This window comes from Mytilus trossulus, chromosome 4, assembly GCF_036588685.1.
Source record: "Mytilus trossulus isolate FHL-02 chromosome 4, PNRI_Mtr1.1.1.hap1, whole genome shotgun sequence".
In the NCBI taxonomy this organism is placed as follows: Eukaryota; Metazoa; Mollusca; class Bivalvia; order Mytilida; family Mytilidae; genus Mytilus; species Mytilus trossulus.
Genome location: NC_086376.1, coordinates 50,269,386 through 50,292,579, shown reverse-complemented (window position 1 = coordinate 50,292,579; position 23,194 = coordinate 50,269,386). Strand labels below are relative to the sequence as shown.

At 33.0% G+C, this 23,194-nt stretch overlaps 1 protein-coding gene across 1 annotated transcript in view; it reads right to left on the bottom strand.

Annotated features, from left to right (window-relative positions):
- Positions 1 to 6,398: 6,398 nt before the first annotated feature.
- The window catches only part of LOC134715461 (uncharacterized), a 28,688-nt gene continuing 11,892 nt past the window's right edge, over positions 6,399 to 23,194 (bottom strand). Inside the window, exons 2-5 of the mRNA XM_063577641.1 lie at positions 21,681 to 21,840; positions 20,848 to 21,003; positions 16,110 to 16,213; positions 6,399 to 6,852 (exon numbers count right to left, since the gene is read on the bottom strand). Coding sequence (XP_063433711.1) covers positions 6,783 to 6,852; positions 16,110 to 16,213; positions 20,848 to 21,003; positions 21,681 to 21,683 — 333 coding nt within the window. The 5' untranslated portion in view covers positions 21,684 to 21,840 and the 3' untranslated portion in view covers positions 6,399 to 6,782. The remainder of the gene's footprint in view (positions 6,853 to 16,109; positions 16,214 to 20,847; positions 21,004 to 21,680; positions 21,841 to 23,194) is intronic.

Genomic DNA, 23,194 nt, shown 5'->3' with positions numbered 1-23,194 from the left:
ATGAAAATGTTTTACATCTTAAATATACAAAAACAACATACATAATTTTTTCTTCTTGAAACTTATTACAACATAAATTCTTATATATGTTACGGTAAATAGGTGAAATTAGGAATAACACGTAATTAAGTTGTTCATTTAATTGTTCTAACCAACCTTAAATTCCTAAATACCTCGTGCAGCCTAAAAGATGTACTTCATTTGGTAAATATTTTTATTTGTTTTAACTAATAACTACATTATTAAAAAAAAAATTGTTGAAATACAATCATGCAGTTATCCTATATATAACAAATAGTCATCGAATTCTTCCCAAATTTCCATTGATTGAATCAACAGATGGGTACATAATCCCTTAATGTAAAGTATCATTTCTATGAATACATCTAATCACTATTTGTCCACATTTACAGGACATCACAGAGGTTCCAATTAAGGAGAAAATGTCTCAAGTTATGTTGGAAAAGTGATGTATGACGTCAATAGTTCAAGTGCTAAACAGAAATAAGGCAGCAACCATTTGATTTTCTGGTTGAAGGATGGATTCTTTTTCAGACAAACTTTTTTTTTGCAACAAGTCGAAAACATTTTTTTTTTCAATATAGAAATGATAACAGATAAGGGGGGACAACCATTTGATTTTCTGGGGGAGGGGATGTCGTGAATATAGGCCAAGAGACTTTATGATCGTTTTCTTATGTTATTGTTTCCCGTACTTTCACACTATTGTTAATGTAACGTAACGTTATTGTTACGTATATCTTTCATCTTACGATCATAAAGCATCTAAACTAGCAAGACGTTATTATTCCTCCACAACAAAAGTGAAAACCCTCAAGATATTGGTGCCGTGACGAAAACCACAACTAGAGATGAGTTCGAAACTCAAAACAGTACGAGCCGCACATCGACGAGCAGTAATAAAACTACTGAAAAAAGCAGACCCGACAGAAGAACCGCATCAAGATGTTATCAAACTCAGATCCATGATGGAGCTCATCAAAACCAGGAAGAAGACATTGTCTGACCTCAATGAGAAGATTCTAGAATCTATTGAAGATGAAGAAGACGAAGAAATTGAAGAAGTTGACAGATACGAGTTGGATATTCAAGTTGGAATAACGAAAATAGAAAAATTCATAAAAGAAGTAAATCATTCTAAAAATCAATCAGCTCTTAACCCTAATGCATCAGATTTTATATGCAATAACCCAAGCGTGCAAGAACATTCTAACCAGATAATTTTCAACTCAGAGCAAACAAGCCAGTCAAGCATGCCCATCTCCACAGTATCAAGTCATTATAACAAATTGCCTAAACTCAACTTGCCAACTTTCGGCGGTAATCAACTGGAATGGTCAGCCTTTTAGGATTCCTTTAATAATTCCGTACATGAAAATCCTTCATTGAGTGACGTGCAACGATTTTATTATTTAAAATCGCAACTTTATGGAGAAGCTAGCCAGTGTATTTCGGGAATGCAAATGACTAATACAAACTATAATCAAGCTATACAAATTCTACACGAGAGATTTGGCCAACAACACAAAATAGTTAACGCATACATGCAAAATTTGCTAAATTTGCCTGCACCAACGCCAGGAATTAGGGGACTGAAATCGTTCAGTGACACACTAGAAAGTAATATACGTGAACTAGAAGGAATGGGTCGATATCAGAAATCGTACGGAAGCCTATTAATACCCCTTATACTCAACAAACTTCCATGTTTTGTCAGACAAAACATTACTCGACCACGGTAATGATGATTGGGATATTTCAAGTTTACGCAAAGCTATAAAGAAAGAAATGTGTATCCAAGAAGCCGCTAACGCCAATCCGATTGAAATCGATATTATCCCCAGCGCATCGTTCGTGACAGGAACTACAAATAAAAGATGGTCAGCAGGGTCTAAAGATTGTTACAACAATAGTTCCGTTAAGATTAAAAGGCCATGTTTGTTTTGTCATAACCCGCATCATCCAAATGAATGTACAAAGATCACCGATATAAACGCCCGCACCCAAATCGTAAAGGAAAAACGAGTTTGCTTTAACTGTTTCGGTAATCACAAGTTTTCGGAATGCAAGTCAAAATACAGTTGCCGAAATTGCAGTAAGAAACATCACAGTAGCATCTGCCGTAATAATTTACTGAATGAAAACTCCACTTCAAATGAAAATAAAGCCGTAACAAAACCTCTCAACGAAGAGCTACAAAGTACCACAGAAACAAAGAGCGCCGCTATGCATTCTGCCGTTACAGCACATACCGAAATTCTATTGAAAACCGCCGTAGCGCCCGTATGGTACCATGATGAAAGTGTTATGACTAACATTCTACTCGATGAAGGCGCCCAGAATTCATTTATTTCTCAAGAACTAGTAGGAAAACTCCATATCAAACCAACTGGTGTAGTAAGTATGCAAATTTCTGCATTTGGCGGGAAAGAAGGTGAGGCACGTAACCTAGAGAAAGCGACATTATCGATTGAGACCGAAAGAAAAGAAAGAATTCCAATGGAAGTAATTATTGTCCCAAAAATTGCAGCACCGATACATATGAAGAAACGAGTAAACATTAACAGCTTGCCCTATTTACGAGGATTACAACTTGCCCACCCAGTTACGCAGGATGAAAAGTTTAATATTTCGCTTCTCGTTGGAGCAGATTATTACTGGTCTTTAGTACAAGATGAAATTATTCGAGGTGACGGACTGTGAAATCCAAAATAGGCTATTTGCTATCAGGACCGCTGAACCTAGATACTGATAATACACAATGGTACAACTCTACAATGATGAATGTTTTAGTGGTGCACAAACCCGAGGAGTGCAATTTACAGAAATTTCGGGAAATTGAGTCGAGCGGATTAGAGACGAATTCTGATGAAACCATACAAAATGTACAAAACCTAATGATTGAGTATCAAAACTGTAGCATAATTTTTAAGGAAAATAAATATGTCGCAAAACTACCTTTGGAACCTACACCTCTACCAAAGAATCGAGTTAAAGACACCCTACCATTTTGCACATCTGGGATAGATTTTACCGGACCTCTACACATCTCATCTTTACATGGGAGGATTATTACGACAACAGAGATGCACAACGACAAACACAACGCGAATATTCAACAACTTGATACGATAGCAGCAAACAAACTATTTGAGCAGCAAAAGTATGGACTTCTAGAGGACTAATTACCACACGACCAATTGTGAAGTTATGTCCATTAGAACTATAGTAACTGTTAAAGGATTTTTGTAAAGGACAGTTAACGCAAAGTGAACTTACAAAAAACGTTCAATGTGATCTTTTTATAGAACTTAAATGTTTTGATTATTTATCATTTAAAATAATTTTATTTCTTATGCATTTTGAGGCCCCCAGAATGTCGTGAATATAGGCCAAGAGACTTTAGACCGTTTTCCTATGTTATTGTTTCCCGTACTTTCGCGCACACTATTGTTAATGTAACGTAACGTTATTGTTACGTATATATTTCATCTTACGATCATAAAGCATCTAAACTAGCAAGACGTTATTATTCCTCCACAACAAAAGTGAAAACCCTCAAGATAAGGGGCAAGAGGATTTTGAAAATAAATAACTCAGCCTTTGATAATCACAAAAAATAAATGGTTTGTTCTGTGGTAGTTTGACAATAAATTATCTGACTTGCAATGTTTCGAAAATAAATAATCGAAAGAATGAGATGGCACCAGATTCTTCATAAATTCAACAAAAAATCGGGAAACACTTACCAATTTTTTTTATAGTTTATTCAAATATACTTGAAATGTCTGAAAATTGGTTTCATTTAAAATGAGGTATATTGTGTCAGGAAACCTTAAAATGAGAAGGAAACTTTGAACTTGATTTCAAACATAAAAATATTATTCTGAGCCACTTTTAGAAATGTAGTCTTATTTTCTTAACGTAAATGGTTATCACATAGCAAAAGATTAACAGATTAAGAGTTACAGAAAGCCAAATTGTGTAATGTAAATTTTAAAAATAGAATGCTACCTTGATTGATAAACATTATGAATGCCAAAAGTGTATATTAAACTCTCAATTTTTAAGTGTTTTGGGTGTGTTAATGGAAAAAAAGTATAGTTCAAAACACATAAAGCAAAAAGCCAAATGAAAAATGCCAAAGTTTAAAAATGCCAAATGGTATTAAAAAAAACCTGTCTGCTTGTACTAGCCAGCTGGCATGTGGGTTAGCTGGACTTTAAGGTGCTAGCCCACAGTTAGGTCACTTATTTTTTCCTTTTGACTTGGGGGGGGGGGGGGCCTTAACATTTTTACTAAAAAAAACAAGTCTCCCGTACATCTTAAATTTAAGATCTTAAAAGTAAAATATTCCCTCTGTCTGTCCCCCATTCCCAAATGGATTAATAAAATCAAATAAAATACCCTTTTCCTGTTAAAAGCATGTTACAGAGCTTCACATGCTGAAAACAATAAGATATTTCCAATTCAAATTTGTAAAAATAGTCAGAATATCCCCAATAAAATTTAATAAAAAACTAAAAAAATACTCTTTCCTCCCTATAAGCATGTTACAGAGCTTCACATGCAGACTGAGCCCCCTCACTCTCAGTTTGTACCAGTAAAAACAGTAAAATATTAAAATTTGAATAAAAACAGTAAAATTTCCCCAATAAAATTTGATAAAAACAAATAAAATCCTCAATCCCCCTTAAAAGCATGTTTCAAAGCTTCACATGTAGACTGAGCCCCCCTCACTCTCAGTTTGTACCAGAAAAAAACAGTAAAATATCCCCAATTAAAATTTGGATAAAAGCAGTAAAATATCCCCAATAAAATTTGATAAAAAATACCCAATCCCCCTTAAAAGCATGTTACAGAGCTTCACATGCAGACTGAGCCCCCTCACTCTCAGTTTGTACCAGTAAAATATTCCCAATTAAAATTTGGATAAAAACAGTAAAATATCCCCAACTAAAATTTGGATAAAAACAGTAAAATATCCCCAATAAAATTCGATAAATACAAATAAAATACCCAATCTCCCTAAAAAGCATGTTACAGAGCTTCACATGCACACTGAGCCACCTCACTCTCAGTTTGTAACAGTAAAATATCCCCAATTAAAATTTGGATAAAAACAGTAAAATATCCCCAATAAAATTTGATAAAAACAAAAAAAAATACCCAAGCCTCCTTAAAAGCATGTTAGTGAACTTACAGAGCTTCACATGCAGACTGAGCCACCTCACTCTCAGTTTGTAGCAGTAAAATTTCCCCAATAAAAACAAATAAAATACCCATTTCCCCTTAAAAGCATGTTAGATAGTTATCAAAAGTACCAGGATTGTAATTTTATACGCCAGACACGCGTTTCGTCTACATAAGACTCATCAGTGACGCTCAGATCAAAATAGTTAAAGAGCCAAAACAAATACAAAGTGGAGGAGCATTGAGGACCCAAAATTCCAAAAAGTTGTGCCAAATACGGCTAAGGTAATCTACTCCTGGGGTAAGAAAATCCTTAGTTTTTTCGAAAAAGCTTCACATGCAGACTGAGCCATCTCGCTCTCAGTTTGTACCGTAAAAGCAAAAATGTTTTGACTGAGCCTCCGCACATCAGTCAGACTGAGCCTCCCCACTCTCAGTTTGTATCAGTAAGAATGGATACTTGATACGTATGGTAGGGGACGTTACGATACCTAGAGCAGAGGTATAGTATCTGTGAATCACAGAAGGCGACTTAACTTTCCATACGTGTACACAAGTATCTAATGCTAACCGATACATAATGTTGTCATGTTTTTCATTTTCAGTCACTGAAAATAATTTTTAAATGTAACACTTGTAACTAAGATATCTTATAAACTATATAAGATATCTTTTATAATATAGAAGATATCATAAATTGTATAAGATATCTATATATATTATAAGATATCTTATAAAGAAAAGCATTTGAGATATTATAAATATCTCATTAACTTTATAAGATATCTCTTTAGCTTTATAAAATAGCTCATTAACTTTATAATTCTTATGTAATTTGTAAGATAGTTTATGTAATTTATAAGATATCTTCTATAATTTATAAGATATCTTCTGTAATTTAAAAGATATCTTCTGTAATTTATAAGATATCTTATAAACTATATAAGATATCTTATATAAAATATGTTTAAATAGTGATCTCTCTTTCGTATGGAATCCATGATACACTAGGTATTCATTATCTTTGATTATTGGCATTTATTTTAAGAATAGTTGTCTCATTGGCAATCCTACCATATATCATTTTTTTTTAATATGGCTGAGATAAATGTAGTTTTCTGTGTGAATAACCATTGCATTGAGTTGTACGTTCAGGCTAAAAATAAACTTGTTAATTTCAAGAATTAGTATATATATAAGAATTTATTTTGTAAAAAGTTTCAAAAAAGAAAAAATAATGTATGTTGTTTTTGTATATTTAAGATGTAAAACATTTTCATAATTCATTTAAATGAGCAAAAATTCTTCGATTCACACTCAGAATTTACTGTCTTAAACAAATTCTACTGAAATCTGAAGAAGGCAGTACAAGTTCTTCAAGTCTTTGAACATGTAAATGCATACACATGTTTGCCACAGCCAATTATTTGCTTTGTATTAAAGTCTTCATATGAAAAACACCACATTTGGGTCATACAAATGTTAGTCCAGATAACATCCATGTAGTCTTTGAATTATTTGATAATTGTCTCATTTCTGATTAGGCTTCACTTCTAATACAACTGACTTTATTCAATGATGACGTGCTGACAACTCCTCTTCAAACATAAAAGGTTGTTCTGAACTTCTCTCAACATACTGAAAAGTAAAAATAACATTTATTATTCCTAAAGTATTCTTGAATGGTTTACATTTATAAATTGTGATTTGGATTGATAGTGATTTTATCTGCAACATTGTGTCAATAAAAATTTTATGCAGTGAGAGTCAACAAAGCACAATTTGACCCGACACCATTTGGATGGTTTAATCAGCCATTCATATGACAAATTTAGTTTGATTAATTTTTCATTGTTAAATTCTTATAAAAAGATGATTGCCAATGAGACAACTTTCAACAATAGACCAACTGACCTGAAATTAACAACTGAAGTATAAGTCACAGTATGGCCTTCAACAATAAGCAAAGCTCATACCACATCATGGTCAGCTATAAAAAGCTCCAAAATGTCCATTGTAAAATAATTCAAACGAGAAAACTAATGCCCTAATAAAAGTACAAAATAAAGAACCTAAACTGTTATCACAGAGATATGTCGCCTTTTGTAATTTTGATAATGCAAATGTGGATATTAAAATAGCAATACTTAAACATGTAAGTTATGCAAATATTGAAAGTCGATGAACAATGACTGAAGGTACATGGCTAAACCATCTCAATGAAAAGAGATGTGCCACTGCTAATACAACTGCATACCAATTACCATTGTCTCATTATAAGTCGTTCCCTTTAAACAAACCTAAACACAAACATTAACTTGTAAACTATGTAAAAAGTTTCACAAGAGTGCACACGCTGAAATGTCTCGCCTTCTTTACTTATCATTGATATTATGTTGAAAGTACACCTTTCAATCATTCCATACAACATACAAAGTAGATCTATTGCATAAAGTATGAGAAAAACAGACTAAAACACAAAAACTTCACTATAACCACTGAATAATGAAAATGAGGTCAAGGTCAGATGACACCTGCCAGTTGGCCATGTACACCTTACAGTCCTTCCATACACCAAATATACTAGCCCTATTGCTTATAGTATCTGAGATATAGACTTGATCACCAAAACTTAACCTTGTTTACTGATCCATGAAATGAGGTCAAGGTCAAGTGAAAACTGTCTGACGGGCATGAGGACCTTGCAAGGTACAAACATACTAAATATAGTTATCCTATTACTTATAAGAGAGAATTCAACATTACAAAAAAATCTGAACTTTTTTTCAAGTGGTCACTGAACCATGAAAATGAGGTCAAGGACATTTGACATGTACCCGACGGAAACTTCGTAACATGAGGCATCTATATACAAAGTATGAAGCATCCAGGTCTTCCACCTTTTAAAATATAAAGCTTTTGAAAAGTTAGCTACCGCCGCCGCCGCCGGATCACTATCCCTATGTCAAGCTTTCTGCAACAAAAGTTGCAGGCTCGACAAAAATCAATGAACCATGATCAGGGGTGGGCTACATAATCTCCATTGAAACGATACTTTCAAATGCTAATACATTTGCATACCAAATAGCATTGACTTAACATTAGCAGTTCATCTTAAACTGATCTAATCACAAACTAATACATGTAAACTAAGCAAAAGTTTCAAAGCCAATAGACCATGACTGAGGGGGCGAGGCCAAGTATTCTCCATGGAAATAAGATGTGCTAATGCTTATACAACTGAACACCAATTAACATTGGCCTACCACTAATGGTTCCCCTAGAACTAACCTAATCTCAAACTAATACATGTATACTTCAAAGTCTATAGACCATGACTGAAGGACAGAGTCAAAAAATCTCCATGAAAATGAGATATGCCATTGAATGCTTATACAACTGCATACCAAATACATGCATCGTTGACCTACCGGTCCACCAGTGGTTCCCCATAAATTGACCTAGTCACAAACTAATACATGTAAACTATGAAAAGTTTCAAAGTCAATAGACCTTACTAAGGGGATGGGGACAAATAATCTCCATGGTAATGAGATGTGCCAATGCTAATACAACTGCATACCAAATATCATTGACCTACCACCAGTGGTTCACCATGAACTAGACCTAATCAAAAACTAATACATTGTTGACGCCGTCACCGCCAATGCTGGAAACAGCATACCTATGTCTCACTTTTTGACTCTGTCAAGGCGAGACAAAAAAACAAATACATGAGACAGCCAAACATAACTACCACTGAATTACAGTATCCTGACTTGGGACAGACACATTAATACATATTGTGGCGGGGTTAAACATGTTTGTGTGCAGCAACTAACTGTCCCCAATCTGGGAAAGTTGTGTCAATGTCAGATAAATCCAAAAGGGGAAAAAGAGGAGGGGAAGGGGGACCAAAAGGTAAAATTGTGTGTACACAGAGGCGGATTTAGAAGGGCCCCTTTTGTGGGGAGAATTTTGTTGATTATATAGGGAATCACTGAAGCTTGACAGGAGTGGGTCTCATTTTAAGCATTCAATGGGCCCCCACTGATGAAAATTTCTGGATCTGCCAATCGTACAAAGGAACTAGACAAAACGAAAAAGTAATAAAAAAAAGGAGTAGGTCCGGTAAGGACCGATTTTGGCCTCAAATTTCAAATTCATCTGACGAAAGATTTTAACCACTTTTTAAACACTTAAGTGTCTATTTCATTTGATTCAATTATGTTTTGAGAAAAATTTGAACTCATTTAGTCATTAAAAACGATCCAATTCAAGCTTAAATATGAAAAATCTACCAAATATGCGAAAAAATGTCACTTTTTAGATGTTTTTTGTCAAAAATGAAAGTGGCCGCATCCATGTTCATCCTCAATCTTTATATATGTTATGTATTATCATCAAATACAACTTCCATTTCAATATTTTGGATGAACACGATTGTGGCCACTTTCGTTTTACACGGAAACCGTCTAAAATTTAACTAAAATGCCGGAATTGTGAAGATTTCAGTAACTTAGCATGACTTAATGGTGCTAGTCCTCAATATATGTGCATTGTATTGTCAAAAACAGCCAATATTTATGTAGCAGAACCATTCTACTATCCAATAAATAACTTAAATTTTATTTTTTAATAATTTTGTAAAACTGCTATATTTTGGGGCCAAAAAGGGCTCTTTCCGGACCTACTCCTTTGTACGGATTCCTGAGAACCCAGTGTCCTGCCTACTTTTGCTGTTAGTTCCAGGCTCAACAAAGTAAATTTTTTCCTCTAAGTAGGGTAAAAATCCAAGATAATTTATGTTAAAAACTTCGACTGTATGTAATGTTAACTAGAAGAACAAGAGTGCGCATGCTGAAATGTCTTGCTCCTTTTCTAATCATTGATATGATGTTGATAGTCCTAAGCATAAAGCTTTATTAAAAACTGTCACATAAACTTAACATTAACCAAGATAACTAAATAAAGACCAATGAACCATGAAAATGAGGTCAAGGTCAGATGAACCATGCCAGGCAGACATGTACAGCTAACAATGCTTCCATACAACAAATATAGTTGACCTATTCCTTATATTTTAAGAAAAATAGACCAAATTACAAATACTTAACATTGAGCATGAAATTGAGGTTGAGGTCAAATAAAACCTGAGCGACTGACATAAAGATCATAAAATATTTCCATACACCAAATATAGTTGACCTATGGCATATAGTATTGGATAACAAGACCAAAACTCAAAAAATTTGACCACTCAACCATGAAAATGAGGTCAAGGTCAGATGACATCTGCCTGCTAGACATGTACACCTTACAATCATTCCATACAACAAATATATTTGATCTATTGCATAAAGTATAAGAAAAACAGACTAAAACACAAAAACATAACGCTAACAGCTGAACCATGAAAATGAGGTCAAGGTCAGATGACACCTGCCAGTTTGACATGTACACCTTACAGTCCTTCCATACACGGAATATACTAGCCCTGTTGCTTATAGTATCTGAGATATGGACTTGACCACCAAAACTTAACCTTATTCACTGATCCATGAAATGAGGTCGAGGTCAAGTGAAAACTGTCTGACTAACATGCATGAGGACCTTGCAAGGTACGCACATACCAAATATAATTATCCTAATACTTATAAGAGAGAATTCAACATTACAAAAAATCTTATTTTTCAAGTGGTCACTGGACCATGAAAATGAGGTCAAGGACATTGGACATGTGACTGACGGAAACTTCGTAACATGAGGCATCTATATACATGTACAAAGTATGAAACATCCAGGACTTCCACCTTCTAAACTATAAAGCTTTTAAAAAAAGTTAGCTAATGCCGCCACTGCCAGATCACTATCCCTATGTCGAGCTTTCTGCAACAAAGGTTGCAGGCTCAACAAAAACTAAGTCCATTTATAATTAATAATGTTTGGAAAAACGAAAAATTTCCTTCTAGATACTAGATTTGATTATAAACAAGCTTCTGTCCAAGTTTGGTAGACATCCAGGATATATCAGATGTCCATTAAATATGAGTACAAACTATATCAGCACCCCTCAAAGCAAATTCTAACCAAGACAATAGAATTTCCCTCCAAAAAAAACCCATGTGACTTAATGAACCAATCATTATAAAGAAGAGAGTTGTCATACCCCAAACTTGTAAAACCTAAACGGTTACAACATTAACCTAACTCATTGGTCCATGAAGATAATCACTAGTACATGACTTGAAACTACTCACTAAGCAACTTAGAATTAAAATTATTAACTCATCAGATAGACTATTTTAATAGAATATTGTTATTAAAAGAATTAATAATCGTTTAACTCAGCTAGTCTGCCTATAAGTTTATTCACTGGAAGTTTTGCCAGTTTCGTGTAATATGGGGCAATCTGATTCTAAAAAAAAATCTATCTGTATCTGTATCTGCAGAAATATTGCATACAAGTGTTATGTAATACCAAAAGATTACATCCCAGCTCCTTTGTTCTAACAGGGGTGATCTGAGCCGGATCACCCCAGTTTGAATTTCTTTGTGCATGCTTTCCTTTGTTCTGTAACAATTTGGCGGGAATGTCAAATCCACTATCAAACTTAATTTTATAATTATACAGACATGACAGAGACTGTCTATCAAAATTGACGTAGAAAAAATCCAGTGTATATGGACTATATGCTGGGATTCCAGCTCATGCAAGACCTTTGGCATATCAAGCCACGACACATACCACTACACGGTACCAGGACAACTGGATATGAACTAACAGTTATTTAACATACTTAGGGAGCTACTATTTGATTTTTATGGGGGGGCTAGGATGAAAAATTTTGTCCTGCATTTTTTTTAGTTATAATCTCTGTCCTGCCTTTTTATTTTTCACTCTATCCGGTCCTGCTTTTTTTTTTAAAGCATATCCTGACTTTTTTTACATAAATTGTCATCCTGACTTTTTTTTTTTGCAGGTGTCTCATCCTGCCTTTTTTTTTACTCAATACTCCTGTCCTGCCTATTTTTTCAAATTTCATCCTAGCCCCCCCCCCCCTAAAAATCAAATGGTAGCTCCCTTAAGGAAGCAATATTTTTTTTAGTAAAGTGGGTCGAGTTGGCAGACCTTTATTAGTAGGGGTTTAAGGTGGTATAGGAGTTTAAATTTTCGCGCCTTCTGCGTTGTCAGACTGATTTGATTTGATTTCAATTTGATTTTACACTTTTTCAAAAGTGAGGCGAGTCGGTAAACAAGAATAGGGGCGATATTTTTTTAAAAGCCATATATAGACAGCTGACATCAGATTCCTGTAATATTTAAAAGAATCTGATGTCACTGTGTTATAAACAGCCACATATAGACAGCTGACATCAGATTCCTGTAATATTTCAAAGAATCTGATGTCACTGTGTTATAGACAGCAATATATAGACAACTGACACCAGATTCATGTAATATGTCAAGGAATCTGATGTCACTGTGACATAAACAGCCATACATACAAAACTGACATCAGATTCCTGTAATATTTAAAAGAATCTGATGTCACTGTATTATAGACAGCAGTATATAGACAACTGACACCAGATTCCTGTAATATTTCAAGGAATCTGATGTCACTCTGACATAGACAGCCATACAAACATAACTAACACCAGATTCCTGTAATATGTCCAGGAATCTGATGTCACTGTGTTATAAACAGCAATATATAGACAACTGACACCAGATTCCTGTTATATTTCAAGGAATCTGATGTCACTCTGACATAGACAGCCATACATACATAACTAACACCAGATTCCTGTAATAGGTCCAGGAATCTGATGTCACTGTGTTATAAATAGCAATATATAGACAACACACACCAGATTCTTGTAATATTTCCAAGAATTATAGAAAGCCATATATAGACAGCTGACACCAGATTCCTGTAATATTTCAAGCTATTTGATGTCACTTTGTTATAGACAGCAATATATAGACAACAGACACCAGATTCCTGTAAATTTAAAAGAATCTGATGTCACTGTGTTATAGACAGCCATATATAGCCAACTGACATCAGATTCCTGTTATATGTACAGGAATCTGATGTCACTGTTTTATAGACAGCCATATATACACAGCTGACACTAGATTCTTGTAAATTTCAATATATTTGATGTCACTGTGTTATAAACAGCAATACATACATAACTAACACGAGATTCCTGTAATATGTCCAGGAATCTGATGTCACTGTGTTATAAACAGCAATATATAGACAACTGGCACCAGACTCCTGTAATATTTCCAGGAATATGATGTCACTGTGTTATAGACAGCCATATATAGCCAACTGACACCAGATTCCTGTAATATGTCTAGGAATATGATGTCACTGTGTTATAGACAGCCATATATACACAGCTGACACCAGATTCCTGTAATATGTCTAGGAATATGATGTCACTGTGTTATAGACAGCCATATATAGCCAACTGACACCAGATTCCTGTAATATGTCTAGGAATATGATGTCACTGTGTTATAGACAGCCATATATAGCCAAATGACACCAGATTCCTGTAATATGTCTAGGAATATGATGTCACTGTGTTATAGACAGCCATATACACACAGCTGACACCAGATTCCTGTAATATGTCAAGGAATCTGATGTCACTGTGTTGTAGACAGCCATACTTACATAACATGCAGACACCAGATTCCTAGTATATGTCACAGAATCTGTCATCAATATTTTTGTATATATAGAATCCTGGCGAGGGAAGAACAAAAAATTTGCAAAAGCAAATTCACAGATCTAACATTGTTGGGTTGATGTTTAGACGAGTTGTATATACATTATGAGAGCCCAGGTGGTCGTGTGGTCTAGCGGGACGGCTGCAGTGCAGGCGATTTGGTGTCACGATATCACAGTAGCATGGGTTCGAATCCCGGCGAGGGAGGACCAAAAATTTGCGAAAGCAAATTTACAGATCTAACATTGTTGGGTTGATGTTTAGACGAGTTGTATATATATATATGTTACAGTAAATAGGTGAAATTAGGAATTACATGTATTTACTAAAATTTAGGAATTACAGGTAATCCCCGATGCACTTAGTAAATACAAGTAATTCCTGAAACAGTCCAGTTATTACCAGTAATTACTTATTTTAAAATGAATTTTTACACCTATTTACTGACTGCTAAAACAATGTTGTACTATGTTCAGATCATCAAAAGTTATGGTAATACTAACTAGAAGATCAGTTAGTACTCTTAAACTTTGTATTGAATGGTTGATTTGTATTAAAAATATCTTGAATAAATAATTATGGACTTTAAAATATTTGGTTAAATCAGAGTAACTTTAGCATGTTTAGTTTAAATCCAAAATGGTTCAAGTTGAGCATTAACAATTTTTGACCAATTTCAGCAGACATGGAAATCAGAAATGAAAAATTCTCCCAAAGCAGTATGTTTTAAATTTCTAAAAAGAAAACTTTGAATTTGAAGAATATTTAGACTTACTACATTTTTGTACCTTATAAAGAAAAGATAACGTTATGTAGGTTAAGAACTAGAATGAACTGTTATGTGCATTAGCTTCGAGATATAAAAAAAGATTTATTTTTGTTGTTGTTAAATCATTAATAAAAATGATATAGTGAAATCATAATTCACTGTTAGCAGCCAATTTGATTCTACTTTGCTAAATTAGCTGAGAAACAAGGGTAACGAGTTGTGCACTTGCAAGTGAATATTTGGACCTCATTGAATATGTATTCATGTGACCTTCAATTCAACCTCTAGCTGGAGATGGGTTGTCGATGTATTAAGCTATTCAAGTTGTAAGGGTTTTGCAGAACAAATAGGCTACTTTTGCTATTAATCTTAAAATTGTCCATGAGATACTATCTTTTGACTAGTACTGTAAGAAGTTTCTGTCAAAATTGGGTAAAAATTCAGGATGGTTTATAAAACCTAATGTTTTAAAAACTTTAACTGTAGAGTGTATGTAATCTGGGGAAAAAACTAGTCCATTTATAAGTTATTTACAAAAAAAATCAATTTTGGATAGATATCATTGTCTTGCATGCATATATTTACAGAGTTTTAAAACCTATAAAACACCCGTTTTCCAGTTTCAATTCACAAACATTAAAGAGTATGCACTTTTGATGTGCCTTATATTCCTACATCCTTACGTAAGCTCCCTTAAAATCACTATCCCTTTACTTTCTTATTTGGTATCTTGTATTATGTTTTTAATTTTAAAACAAAAACATCAAGTTAGTAAATAGCTGTAAAAATGACAAAAAAAATCAGTGATTACCAGTAATTACTGAAACAACTAGTAAATACATGTAATTACTAAATTGGCTAGTAATTACAGGTATTTACTGAAATGTTTAGTTATTATGTGTAATTCCTAATTTCACCTATTTACTGTAACATATATATACATTTGCAAAATTGACACCAGAACCGTATCATATATCTAAGCTGCTGGTTTAGCAATATTATTTGGAGATATTACACACATGATACCAAAATATGATGCTGCTCTTAAAACTAATGTATACATCCTGTGATAAGTCCAGGAATCTGAAATCATGGAGTTGTACCTTATGCAACACTATGATGGAAGTTTGAGTATTCACGAATATGTTTGACTCTGTGACATGCTTGGGGTGCTTGTCCAATGTTCAGGTAGGAATTAAATCAATTGATAGTGTTATTGCTGCCTGGTATTAGTTTTATATTTATTGCTTTATCAAAGCACAGGTATTTGGTTTCTGGTTTTTATTCTGTTTTCCTAGAAATCTGACATTTAATTAGCTGTACTGTCACATGATATCTGACAAATATAAAAAAAAACATACAATTTACTCACCTGGTAATATATCTCACTACAAGTTTGGCCTCACAACCAACCTTTTTGGTTGTTTGTATCAGGAATCTTTTTTTTTTAATGTACTGGTGATCATTCTCTTCATTCTAAAACACACAAAGTCTTTTAAGCAACAGAATAACTTATAAAAAACCTGTAAAAGAAATGAACGGTAAAGAAAATGTTCTAATAATATGTTTATCAAGAAACCACTTTAATTTATAAAAGATCACATAACCTAGTAATCAGTTTATGAAAGGCAAAATCATGGCCTTTTCTTTTTTAAATTAATCATCTATTTTCTTTCTTTTTTTTTCCCCAAGGGTGACTGGGGAATAGAAATATGGTCACTTGGTCTTCTCCCGACCGGCAGTAAAACGCTTGCCAAAGTGGGGCATCCGTTTGGCTCTGCGGGATGTATCAAGATCGCAGTCACGTCCGGTCAGAAGGGGGACGTTAAATCTGATGTCTCGTTTAAAGAGAGTGCCACGCTCTGTGCACAATGAGAACCCTTGCGACAACTCTTTGATTAGGTGGCCTGTTGCAAGGCAAAATTTCTGTCCCTATCCAATATACCCTCATTTTCCAGTGGCAGTCCAAATTTTCCTGACCATCATCCTAGATGACCTCTATTACAACAACCTACCTATTGTGTTTATTGAAAACTTGTTCTCATCCTGAATATGCATGAAATATTTGCCACTGGACGTTAAGCAACCAACAATCAATCAAAAATCTTTCTTTTTTTAGCATGAATGTGTCTATTTTAAATCTTAGATAATTAACCATAAACAATATTTAAATTTTTTATTGCCTGTTTATTTAAACTTGAGTAAACAAATAAATACCAAAATTCAGACATTTCTTTTTTAATAATAAGAACCAAGGATTTGTATAGTAAGACCTTCTTACTATACAAATCCTTGTAAGAACTATTAATTTGTAAATAGCAAAAACTTATTGATATGATAAATAACTGATTGTTATCATACAGTAATAGTTGATGTGAAAATAGAATGGAAAGTAACAATAAATACGCACAGACAGCAAAAATATTGAAAAAAAGTGTCCTCCCCTCCACTCTACTATTCAATCAATTTTTTTTTTTTAATGCTGTAGTATTATATTGATTAAGATAACCATTCAATATTTAAATAAATATACAATATTAGGACAATGGAAGAAAAATATATACTTTTTTTGTATGAGGCTGAGAAAATGGGGAAGAGCAACATTCTAAAAAGCCCTTCAACATTTTTGCACTAAATACAAATAAGTTTATACTTTTATGACATTGACCTAATATTGTTTTTATACTGCAACTTAACTAATACACTGATAGCTTTTTAAATTGTAACACAAATGTCCAACTTATTTCCATCCCTGAATGGATGCCTGATTGTTGAGAAAGTGTTCCACATGAAATTGAAATTATACAAAATAAAGCTATGTTACTATATTTAGGAAATAAACTGAACTAGTTGCAATATAAATCAGTTTATTGTTATTTTTGCATACCATGCTCAAGCTTAGCCTGTTTCGCTCACCTTATATTTTTGTTTACAATTGATACACGAAAAAATGCAACCAGGAGATCCAAGGACACAGTTATCCTCCTTTGGTGTCCATAATGTTACAGTGTATTACTTGCAATTTTTTTTTATACAATTTCCCAATTAATTTCTAAATATGTAATGCATGAAATACTAAGTAGGGGGATGAAATTACAAGTTAAAAAAAATTGGGCACCGAATCTTTATGTAAATTAGTGATTTGGTCCAGTTTTAGTACGTCTGAAGCTGACAAACAAAATTTTTGACCCCTTTATCACAAAGTTGTCAATATTTTGAGTTAGAGCTAGTAGAAGCTTCTATAATTTTGATAATATTTGTCACACATGTAGTACACTACGCTTTAAAAATCTTTTTGAGAAAGAGTAGGTGCGATTTTTTTAATTTGAAATTTATTTTCTTAAAGAAATGCACTGTTCTCGATGGTTATACTTTATCTTTAGTTTCAGAGATATGAGCCACACAATGGATTATACCCCTAAGTTTTATCTTCATCCATGTCAGCCATGGTTGTTGGCAGATGGGGTCATCAGACACATTTTTTTAACTAAATAGCATAATGATGACCAGGGGCGGATTTAGGCGGGGGTGTGGCGGGCGTGCGCCCCCCCCTAAAATTTGCAAAGCATGGGTTGACTTCAACATATTTAAGTATCAGAAGAGACCATTCCATCTTTTTTAACATTCAAAGTATATATGTAAATCTTTTATTGCAAAAAACATGAAACCCTGACGGGTTAAAATGCAAACATAGTACATTGTATACACAAGTGACAAGAAACATAACTATACATGATAAATGTTTTTAAAAAGTGAAGTTGATATTAATAACATATATCTATATATAGATGTATAATATAATAATTGACCAATGTGGACCTTATTTTCGCAATTCCATAGATTGCTTTATATAGTCTACAACACTAGACAAAATATCTTTATTGGGATCTAGAATAGTTTTAAGTTTAGAGTTTGAGTCAAGCTGGTTAAAATTAGGATAATGGGTTTTAATTGCATTTATAAGGGAATGTCTTACATTACTGTTAATTTGGCAATGAAGGAAAAAGTGTTCCTCATCATCTAAAATTTTACAAACTTTGCACAGTCTGTGTTCTCTTTGAATTTTTTTATAACGTCCTAATTCAATTTCCAAATTATGATCACTTACACGTAATTTTGTTAAAAGCTGACGACCATTAAAATTGTTTAGATTGTGCAGGTAGTCCTCAAATTTAATTTCATTTTTAAGTTTACTATAAAGATAAAGTTTTGAACTGTTATCAATATTTGAAAGTTTTTGAAGAGTGATGTTATTATACTTTTCCTTCACTATACATTTAAAAGTTTTTTTGAGTGAATGTTTTATAAGTTTAAAAGGTTTATCAGAATCAACATATTGTTCTTCATCAATATTAAATTCTTTAAAAATATGCTTGGCAAAAGTGTACCAAGTGTATATTCCATCTTCAGACATAGACTTATTTACTGCAAAAGCTTCTTTAACAAGAGGGTTTATTTCATGGCAGTTTATTCTACAAAAATATAATAAAACATGAGTTTTAATAAAAGAGTCAAGTGGAAATCGTCCTAACTCAGACTTTGCAGCTATATTACATGAGGTTTTTTTAATTCCAAGAACAGTTTTACAAAACTTATGATGCACTTTCTCAAAGCTGAATCTATCTGTCAATGATAAAATATCACAGTTAGTTCCATGAAAAGTGGCTCTATTTATGGCTCTATAAATTGAGTAATAATCTTCCATAAACCAGATCTCGCTATTATATAAAATTATGGGTTTGATAAGTGAATCAAATAATTTACATGATAAATCAACAGGGACATGATGAAAATTAGACATATATTTTTTTAGTGAAAATAACGCTTTAAGCGCTTTTTTGGATAGTTCATGTGTAGATCTCTTAAATTTTCCTTTATTATCAATAATGTTCCCAAGAAAATTATACTCTTTAACTTCAGTTAACTGATTTTGTTTATAAAAAAAATTTGACTCAAAAGAATTTCTAGAATGAAAAATCATAACTTTTGTTTTATTTGTATTTACAGTCAGCTGCCATTTGTAGCAATATTTTTCCAGTTTATTCAAAGCAGATTGTAAACCGTTTTGTGATTCTGATAATATTAAAAGATCATCAGCAAAACTAAGACTACTTATTGATGTTTTATCTAAGGACACAGGATCACATGTCCCATCAAAAATTGAATGGAGATCATTAATAGGTTTTAGCAGTTAAAGTAAATACAAATGTTACATTATATTTCCGGTTTTTATCATCAAGTTCTTTGATAAGCGTAGTTCCAAAACATTACTTACTCACTTTCACAATTTCATAATGACACGATCAAGAAAACAGTAGGCAGGTGAGATTCTTTCATAATATCCGTAATGAAAGAGAGAAATACTGTTTCTAGCGAAAGGTTAGTTTATTAATTTGTATCTCTTTGTCTATATTTGTTTCTCACTTGCAAACCTAAATATTTAGTAGAATTCTGTACCGTATATTACATGCTTGGCGTCCCAAGAAAATAAAGATATCTGCGTAAATGCATCTCATTCTGATTTTAGTTGTTATGTTGCGAACACAGTAAAGTCTGGCACAACCTCCGAAATTAAAAAGAGTAAAAAAAACCAGATATTATAAAAGGACAATTTAAAAATTAAAAATCGCTGGTAGAATAAGAAATGTTCGTCTGCAAAATATATTGGTCAGGTGCACAATTGTGAACTGTCTCGTCTCACTTTGCGTCCGTCTGTCTGTAGATTGTTGTCAGGTGTGGATTAAGGCGGTTTCAGCTTGAAACTTAAATTTCTTGATCATTTTACTGCACAATAGTTCGAGATATCTACATTTCACCCCTTTGGCAGAATATTTTAATAATTTTACCTAAAAAAACCTCCCAAAAAAATTTCGCCTCGCTCTCCTCGCCGAAAATAATACTTTGCGCCCCCCCCTAACTGATAATCCTGGATCCGCCCCTGATGACTCTGGCCAAGTTTGGTTAAATTTGTATAAGTGGTTTCAAGGTAGAAGATATTTGTTAAAGTTAAAAATGATGTACAACAACAATGATAACTGACAGCGATGTCGGACACCAAGTGATGAGAAAATCTCACCTGGCCTTTAAGGCCAAGTGAGCATAAAATATACCATGTTTTCATTGCTACTTTTTCTTCTTGGCTTTCCATATTGGCAGGTATACACTATAGTTCTTTTTACAGAGAATGGCATACTGCCTTTATGTATGTTGACATCTCCATATTTCCATAGAATCCTTCTCTCTAGGTTTGTTTTTCTTTGAGTCATCTGACAATACAATGATAAAATGCACATATTGAATGTAGAAATCCTTTCAATATAAAAGTAAGGAGGTAATAATATGCAAGAAAACTGCTGTTGAAACTAGCTTATATGAACTAAAGCAAGTATGGTATTGAAAGGCTATATGAATTCATTAATAAAACTTTTTCTTTTTTGGACAATCTGCAGTTGAAATATTGGTCAGTGTCAGAGTCTACAGAATATAAAGAATCTTAATTAAAGGTCAAAAGAAATGGCAAAGATTTAGTATAATCCTTCGCTGAAATTTGGCCTGCTTTTACTATTTCTTACCTTTTGAACATTTGACTCAAAGCTTTTGTAAATACCTAAAATGGTTAAATTTGCTGAATGTTTTTTTTTTTCATTCAACATAATCTAGGGTATAAGGTGAGAGTTGAGATCTGACAAAATCCTCTTGTTAGTTTTTTTTTCAAATTTTGGTTCATTTGTAGTTTTGGTGTTTAATGTTGGTTCCAGTCTGCTGAACTTAGCTAGTATACATGATTGTTTTGGTGGAGGAATTTGTTGCTGCATTGATTAGGCCCATTGTTGTCCTTGAACTGTTTCGTACTCTTTAGTCCGTTTGCAATAATTGTCTTTTTGACATATTCCGGGTTAAATTTTTTCTCTATATTAATATACTTTATTTCATTCAATATTACCATGTCACAAAGGTACTTAGAGATGCTCTTCGATGAGCTTCTAGTACTGTCTGGAGGTCTTCTTCACTCTCAACCCATTCTTTCATCCAAGTCTTCTGGTCATTTACCTCAGGATTTTGGAGGCATCTTGGAACCCAGGCTGTATTGTCATTCATTATACCTAATCAATAAGAGCCAACATAATAACGTATATAAGAGTTGTACATTTATCTTAAAATCTTAAATATTGTTGTACTAGCACAGGATTTTTAAAGGCACAGTTTGCTATAGTTAGGTAGTCAGTATAAAAGATGGGAAAAGAATAGTTAGCTAACAATTTATTTCAAAAACCAAGAATCTTCAATTTGCTTACTTTGGTTCCATTTTAAAAAGATGCCCGACAGATAATAAATCCATCTTTTTGCACCAAAATTTTTTTTACAAGCAAATTTTACAAATTATGCGTCATTTAGGAATAGACTGTATCATACATGTGTATGTAAATTTCCATTGTAATTCTACCACAAAATAAGTTTCACAAAATTAACGATTTATAAGATTTAAGATTTTTAATAAGAAGAAACTCAAAATTTGACAAAAATGTAATAAGCACATCTACATATTGTGCACCCCAAATATGCAAAATCTCATTAGCAATCCAACCTGTATAGTTGAGCCATAATAAAAAAATGAAGGTTGGTTTCCCTTAACTTGTGAAAGTTATCAAGGCCCTGCACACAGGTACAACTTTTTATTTTATTTTATATTTTTGTAAGAAATCATTTTCATTTTACAGACATTGTTGTTGTTTGACATTCCATATTATGATAAATCTATATGAAACAAGAATTGAGCAATGTTTAAACACATTTAAGAGATAATCAGACAATTTTAAACATCAATCATTGATACTCATGATAATTGTCAATATAGAAACCAAAGCAACTCTTTATTTTATCTGCCATACAATGTGTTAGTACAAATATATATATGTAAATACATGAGGTTTTATGTAAAAAGTATTTTCTGAGAGAATATTGCAATAGAAGCTTGTAAAACTGAATAAAAAAAAATAAAAAAAATCATGGCAATACCTAATGTATAATTGTTTTGAGCTATGAAGTCCTTAGCATATAATTGAGAGAATCAATGATATAGCCTTCCAGAAGCAAGAGACTAGCTGACATCAATCAAAATAAAAAATGATAGTTTATTAATATACTATATAAACCAAATAAAAGACCCTTGTATGTTGATCAATGTAAATCCAAATGTGATAGATCAACATTATGTAAATTAAGGTTCAATAGTGCTCATACTTTATCTATTGAAAGAGGGCGATGTCTAAAAATACCAAAGCAGAGTAGAGTATGTCTTTGCTGCAACAGTGGAGACATTGGAGATGAACTACACTTCCTTTTAAAATGTTCATCCTATAACTAACAACGTGAGAGATAACCTCATTAAAAAAAAAAGACCATTGAACAACATATTACCTTCTTTATCATTGTTTATCATATAACTTGTTTTAATGA